At 29.8% G+C, this 8,002-nt stretch overlaps 1 protein-coding gene across 1 annotated transcript in view; it reads right to left on the bottom strand.

Moving 5' to 3' along the window:
* Nucleotides 1-1,350: 1,350 nt before the first annotated feature.
* Nucleotides 1,351-8,002, bottom strand: part of LOC119688484 (kinesin-like protein KIF13A) — a 60,540-nt gene continuing 53,888 nt past the window's right edge. The window contains exons 5-8 of the mRNA XM_038103159.1: nucleotides 4,737-5,359; nucleotides 4,481-4,664; nucleotides 4,066-4,419; nucleotides 1,351-2,294 (exon numbers count right to left, since the gene is read on the bottom strand). Coding sequence (XP_037959087.1) covers nucleotides 1,413-2,294; nucleotides 4,066-4,419; nucleotides 4,481-4,664; nucleotides 4,737-5,359 — 2,043 coding nt within the window. The 3' untranslated portion in view covers nucleotides 1,351-1,412. The remainder of the gene's footprint in view (nucleotides 2,295-4,065; nucleotides 4,420-4,480; nucleotides 4,665-4,736; nucleotides 5,360-8,002) is intronic.

Genomic DNA, 8,002 nt, shown 5'->3' with positions numbered 1-8,002 from the left:
TAATATTATTGTATAATGATATAAATGGTTAAAGCTTAAATTTTTATATTTATTACTAATTGTACAATAGTATGTAGAATAATTGATGTATAATATTATTGTATAATGATATAAATGGTTATAAGCTATATATTTATAAACAAGCATTTAATTTTTCAGTTTGTTGAAGTACCTTTGCTTAACTAAGATACCAATAAAGTTACGTCGACTGATTGAATAGGATGAATATGTTTGTAATATAACGACGTATGTATATACCTTCGTAAACATATTTGTTCAAAAAAATTGCCATCTCTCAAAGCCAAGTTAACTCCCAAAGTCAAGTTAACTCTCAAAGCCATGTTAACTCTCAAAAAAAGTCCAGCAACTTGATATTAAAAACAAGTGTAAAGTTTGCTTGTTGGGTCTATTATTAAAACCAGGATTTTCGCAAATATTCAGATGTCTACATTGAAATTAATTAACCATAAAACAGATGTAAAGCCCTGATTATAAAAAAAAAACAAAGTATAGAATTTTTTTTTGATTAAAATAATGAAAAGAGGTATGGAAAATATAGGACAAGAAACGGGAGGTAATATTTAATAAAAGTGTGATATCTGCAGATGTTCTGTAAGAGTTTCACTATAACGTAAACCAGAGCGGGTTTGCAGTTCCTTCGGTTAGACGCTATAACATCCTTGGTGTACTTTTCTTCGTATATGTGTCTACACATGATTCTAGCTGTTCTACAGGTGGTTAAGTTTCGCCACCTTACCTTTGCTCTCCTTGTCATGTGCTCGTCCAGAAGATTATGTATTTGTTTCAGAGATACTTCGCCCGTTTGTTCCTCTGAAAGTTATGCGCAATTTTTAGCAATAGTATCAACTGTCTCATTTCCCTCTATGCCTTTATGACCAGAAATCCAGTACATACAAAATTTGCGATTGCAGGCTAGTCTCTCGGGGTTACAACACATCAAAAATTTAAATTGTTTAAAATTTTGCATGCATAGTATTGTGTTTCGACGGGCGAAATTACTTTATAATATTTTTTAATTTAAAACAGTTCTTTTGAACTATAGATAAATATTTGATTATCAAAGAAATTAAATGTAATTATATAAAAATATTTCAAATTTTATTATTAATATTTTATTAAAAATTTTAATAGAATTAACGTAAAAACGAAATTCAAGAATTCCATTAAATTATATAAATGAAATTGTTTTTAAATTTATTATATATAAAATATACTGGTAAAAGTTAATTGAAAAAGAAAGTATTATAAATTATATATACATACATATATATATATATATATATATATATATATATATATATATATATATATATATATATATAGTCATCATGATGCAAAAACAAAAATATAGCAAAATATAAAACAAAAGTACTACATTATATAAAACTAACTTAATCTATCAGGAATCGTACGGATTTAGGAGTTTTCGATGGTGAAACATCACTGCCAGTGTCGGTAAATATTTCCTGCTCCAAATAAGAGCGCATGCCTTGCAATATATTATCGAGACGTTCCACAGATTCACGTACCATTTTTTCCGAATCATTATTTTTACTGTTCTTGCATGGGTGTTTATTTTCCTGTTGTTGTTGTTTTTCGCAAAGTTTCTTTAACCGTAATGCAGAACGTTGCATATCACGTACATAACCTACTGCAATTGTATCAAAATTCTCAAACATATTTTGTTTGGGACTGTTATTACTAGAAGCTGAAAGATTATTCACAGAGTTCATAGTTTCAGATAAACTTTCATCTTCATATGTTAACATTTTTTTGGTATGCATTTGATGTTTCAGTAAATTAAGCATTGCTGATTTGTGTAAATGTGATTCGTGATTATATTTAGAAGTTCTATATGTATCTTTGCCGCTTGACGTTGAACTGGCACCAGGAGTGGAAGTATTCAATTTTGCAGTTAACATGGATAAAGGTGACATAGGTTTAAAATTGGCATCTTTGACAATACTTAAATTTAATGAAATACGACTAGAGTTAAGCGATTCATTGAGTGTATCATTCAGCTCTTCATTTGGAAGATCTTCCCATTCAATTGCCACGCCTTTAAACGCATTTTTGATACTTATATTATCGGAATTTCTTAATTTTTCTAGCCAATAAGCAAGGCGGGCTGTTGGCCACTCTGCTTTACGTTCATTTCCTTTATCGATAATAGACACAACTGTGTGAAATACACCATTTTTATCCAGTACTTGAGTGTGCCGAAATTTTATATCCATTCGCAGACTTCGACAACGTTCTGTCGCCTCTCTTACCTGGATGCGATTTAAAAGAAATTAATGAAAAATAAAACTTAAGTGAAATAATATATGATAATATAATAATATTAAAAATATTTATAACTTTGACCTCAGTTAAATTATTATACAAATATATATTAAATAAGTATTATTCTTTAAATCTAATTAATATTATTGTTTTACAGATAAAGCTACACTAGCCATTTTAAGGAGTGCGAAATGATCATTAATATTTTGCGGCAAATATAATAATGTAAAAAGGGCAAATATAATAATATAATAACTAATATTAAACAGTTTAACAGTATTTTATGGATAGTGTCCAAAATTTATGGACTCAAAATGGACTATTTAAAGAAGCGTGTGAAGAAAGTGACAAGAACAAAACAAGTAAAGATGTTAGTTATGGCTTAGTCGAAGCTTTAGACACTCTACAGAAATTTTAATTTATATCTACACGTAATATATATATATAATATAATATATATATATATATATATATGATATATATAAATATATGATATATATAAAATTATATATATAATTAAGTTTTATTCCATCTCGTTGCGACAACTTGCTTCAGTTTTAATAGTCTCTTCGATTGTTCTTAATTTGAAGTACATATAGGTATATCAAAAAAGTAAAAAGTTTTTCTAACAAAAACCTGTATCTGAATCGATATAAATAAAATTTTGTATATTCTCAAAAAAATAGAAGAAAATTCTATACTAAATTTGATTTGAATATCTTTATTAAAAATGGAGAGAACTCATATCATATTGTTCAGTTTATAAATGGCAACTATAGGATATAATGGTCCGAATTTGACCAATCCGACAAATGATCAGAGTCGGAATTATGTGTGCAAAAATTCATTCATATAGCTTAAGAACCGAGAGAGTAGTTTGGAATGAAACAGACCAACATTATACGGACTGAGCTAAATAAATCTAGCTCGACGAGTTGATTAAGACTATATATAATTTGTGTAGTCTAGGATGTTTCCTTAAATGCGTTATAAAAATCGTAGTAAGCCAAATATACATTTTGCAACAAGTTATGAGTCAGATAGAATACTTTCTATTCTTGTATAATCATGATTTTGGTCAAACTCAAAAATTTTAATACAGTTTTAAAATATAACTTCTAGTCTTTCACATAGAGTCCACATAGAAGGTATAAATACCTATTAAAATAAGAATCTACTGATATAGCTTAGAATGCTAAAACACATGTATTAGATAATTGCTTTGGAAAATTGCTGATATAAATTTTTTTATAAACTATAAGTCTTTAAAAAAATTTGTAAAAAAAAAAAAGCAAAGAATGAGTCATTCCTCCTAGACTATTAGTAATTTCGTCCCTATCAATTATATGAAGATCTGGAACATAAAAATAATTGAGTTGCGAAGTCCAAAATATTGCAGTGGAAGACTGATCAACTCTTCATCAGTTAAAAATTAAGAGGTTTCTAAGCTAACAATTTAATAGGCGCTTGAAAAAAAGATTAAAATTAACATGCCACGGTTGTTTTCCTTTATGAAAGAATAAATGGCGGACACTGGTGGACACAGATTTCATTTTAAAGGAGTGCAGTTAACTAAATGGAATTACTTTAGGGTTATATATACTTTAGATTGTCTTAATTCTAATTATTAAGAACAGATAGTATGAAAAATTGTGGAAGGAATACTTACTAGCATTATAACTAGAAAGTATTTTTTGTATAATCCATTATTAGGTAAATTTATAATTGCACTATATAATTTTTTTTTCAAACACTTACCATTAATTGGATTTTATGTAAACTCTCTTCACTTGGAGTTTGCATAATAGAATTAATGTTCTCTAAAAGGTTCGATTTGAAAGTAGGTGTGTAAGTCATTAAATCTGACAGTTCAGCACGTTGTTCTTCTTCAAAAACTTTACGTTCAGTTTCCAAAATATCGCGATTGCATTTATAACGATATTGTTCGAACTCCAACTCCTGCATACGCTCCTTATAATTGCGCTCGTTTTCTACACGTTCGCTTTCAATGCGTGAAAGAGCTGCACGTTTCTCTTCTTCCAATTCGCGTCGAAGCTTTTCTTCCTGCGTATGCAAAATTTCTTGCTGTGCCAATTGATAATCCACAATGGGCTATAACAGTATTGGACAAAGATTTAGAATTGTATATAATAAAAAATAAACTCAAACTCACCGCGTTATTTTTTCGATTTGGACAAAATAGATTCGATACTCGAAAGTAATGTGTACCGCCAATAACCAAGCGATCTCCATGAAACATCTGCATGCGTTCCTGTACCAACTCCCCATTTAAATAAGTTTCAAAGTCATTATTTTCCGGTATAACAAAGAGTTTGTTATTATCATTTTCAATTATGCTATGTTAAATGTAAAAAAAATTTAACATTTAATATTTATAAGAAAATTATTAATAATTATATAAAATTTACCAATGGTGATAACCAACTAGTGGTCCATCGAGCACAATGTCAGGTTGTGTGCAATATAGTGAGGTACGTGTGCGACCTATTTTAACTTTACCGGGAGGTAGTAAGTAAAATAAAGTACCACTCAATATGGGATCAGCAATTAAATTCACTAAACATGTTTTATGTTCACCAGACAACTCCAAAGCTAAACCTCTACGCTTCAAGAGACGTAATTCGGTCTTTCTTAAATTTTCTGCTTCTTCAAGACGCTCAGCCCACGTTTTCTTTTGACGCTCAATTTCTCGTTCACGTTCTGCCAACTGTTGACGCAAAGCTTCCACTTCACTTTCGTCAACTGAAGTTTCAATAATGATTTTACGTGGTTGTGGATTACCCAATCCCGAAAAACGTTTTTTACGTTCACAATCATGTAGGCGGGCTTTTAAGACCTCTACTTCAGATAATAGTGACCGTATAGTCTTATCTTGCGCAGATTCGTTAATTTTTACACGATTTACAATAGTACGTGCCTGACAAGCATAACGTAGTGTGGCTAGTGTTTCATCAATGTGTATGCTAGCAGGTGATATAGTAGCTAACATAACAGTCTTTGAATTACCACCAAGATTTTCCTGAAATATAAAAGAAACATTTAATAATAAAAAATGATTATACAGTTTTTCTATAGTTTTTATTTTTTTCATATAGTTGTTTTCTAAATAAGTGCCAATATTCCGAAGTTTTTTGACTTAATCAGGGCGACATGATTGAATAACTTCTTAAATTCAAATATATAAAAATTTATATATTTTGAAGTTTATTGAATAATATGAAGTCGATCTATGAGTACCACGTAGTGTATTGTGAAATTTACATTATTAGATATTATCTTAAATTTCGAAAATAAGACAAGTTCGGTATTTGAAAGTAAATTCAATGAAAATAAAAAATAAGAGTTATATTTTTTTTCATTTAAAAATCTTAAGGTCTTCTCTCCAGAAAACTAAATACATATTATATGCAACAATTGCATTCACGTCTTCATCATCCATCGCAAATAATATCTGAATTTTTGGAGAACGTCAAGAATATAAAATATACATACTGCTGTCTTAAAATTGGGCATAGCACTGCGATCATATATGATGTTTTGTATTTCTAACCGACGCTAACTAAGCAGTTAAGATCGGTCCTAAACAGTTCTTTTCTAAAAATGAAAGACAGCATTTTAGCTGTTGAAGGCATCGTAAAATTAGTTGGGGATAAGATTTTCTAGCATATAAAGAAAATGTGACAACAATTCTGATTCACTTCCAACCAGAACCGACAGGGAACGAAATCTTCAGACAGATTCTTTTTATTGAAACGATAGATATTGTTAGATCTAACAATTAACCTACCAACAACTTTAGCTCTATTCTACTGAGAAGGGATTCGCTATCACAGTTATCCAAAAGAAACAGCAGTTTAGTCTGGCACGGAATATTATTAAGACTTCCGTGCACATTAATAACAGTGTGTAGCCTAGTCGCATTTAAAGCTGCAGTGAAAAAATGTATAGAAGAAGATCCATCATGGATTTCAGCGTTCGTGTGGGATAGGTACTTATAGTACGTGTCATAACCATTAATATAAGTCTTTACAAATTTTAATGAAAACTCTGTTTTTGATACTTAATTAAATGAATACCGGCGATTTTAGTTAGGTGGTACTTGAAATTTGGCTTCAATGAAGGATTACATAAAGTTTCATTATATATATAAGCGTTGATCAGTTTTTAATACAAATCTTTAATGATACATATTAATAATAAATTATATCATATATGTATATATATATGATATTTTAATCTGTTCTGCAAAACAGTACATATTGCTATATTAGGCTGATAAACATACTCAATAAATAAAAACAGTTGTGAAAATAGCAAAAACAGATCAAAACCGTCTTTAAGTTCCATAGTTATATAGATAACAAAATAATGATAAAGATTAGCATGCAATGATCTGTTGTGCACAGTACCGTACCTAGTGAAGAAATAATATCTAACAAGAAATGTTATACAAATAATTTAAGTAGTTTACGTTAAGTCAACTTAACTCACGACATACGCTATAACATAAGTGTATTGCAAGGGCCATCTTCTTTGCATTGTTTGAGGACCGTGACAATTTACTTATCAATTGAAGAAATACGAAAACACCAGACAGTGAGACTTTATTAGCAGACCACTGTATAATTCGGACATGGTGGACTAAAAAGCCAATAATTGAAGGTTTTATTCGAACGATATTTATAAATATGCAACAAAATCTTTATATAAAGTAAACTGTCATATACCGATATCTCTCTTAACAGTGCAGTGCTTCGAAAAAGTGCTTTTGCAAACACAATTAATTACCAAATATCGTGTTCTCTAATGATGCAAGTTCCGCAATTAAAGAATTCATAAAGAAATAGAATAAGTTTACTTAACAGAGAAACTATATGAAGTTTATAACATTTGAATGAGACAAGAAGTCAAGCACAACTGATTATATTGGTTTAGCAAATCGTAGTAGGCAAAGTTTGAATTCCGTTGTTGATTTTGGGCTGTAATTCAAGGGTAATGCGAATGTTTATTGCTGTCAAAACGATGGGCAATCAATCAGTTTACAGCATGAGCACACCCTAAGTTACAATGACAGAGAGCCTATGTTCCAAATTTTATTCAGGTCGCACAGTAGTCACGAAATACAAACCTGCTTTAATTTTAAGCATGAAATATAGGACATTTTGTATACCAAGATAAGCACTAAATAATAACAAAGTATTGATATACTTAAGATAGCCTCTCTGCGTGTATGAATAAAGATTCCGCCGATTCATATTCATGCACGGTCTGACTCGTTTGTCAGCCATCGACCGACTCAGAGTCGTGCTTTGCGCTACAGATTGCCATATCGAAAACTTCAAATTAGATCGGAAAATTAAATTATTTTCCAATATTTTTCATCCTGGTTCAATAAAATTTGATTTCAAATAAAAAAAAATTAACGTTCTGTATATAAAGTAGGACGTTTACCTTATCCAACACATTTACGTTTTGCAGATTTTTTTAAAGAAACTTTTGTAAATTTGTTTAGCAATACGTAATGTAGGTACAGTTTTGTAGTCCGTATCACGAGAAATAGACATTTTTTTCAAGGTCTAAGCAAACCAATTTCAAATTCCATGCTAACCAATTTTTATATTTTAATCTGTGAACGATATGCGATAGTTTACAACTATTTACTAATTAAAAAAAT

Source organism: Teleopsis dalmanni, chromosome X, assembly GCF_002237135.1.
Source record: "Teleopsis dalmanni isolate 2A chromosome X, ASM223713v2, whole genome shotgun sequence".
In the NCBI taxonomy this organism is placed as follows: Eukaryota; Metazoa; Arthropoda; class Insecta; order Diptera; family Diopsidae; genus Teleopsis; species Teleopsis dalmanni.
This window is presented reverse-complemented; position numbering and strand designations above follow the sequence as displayed.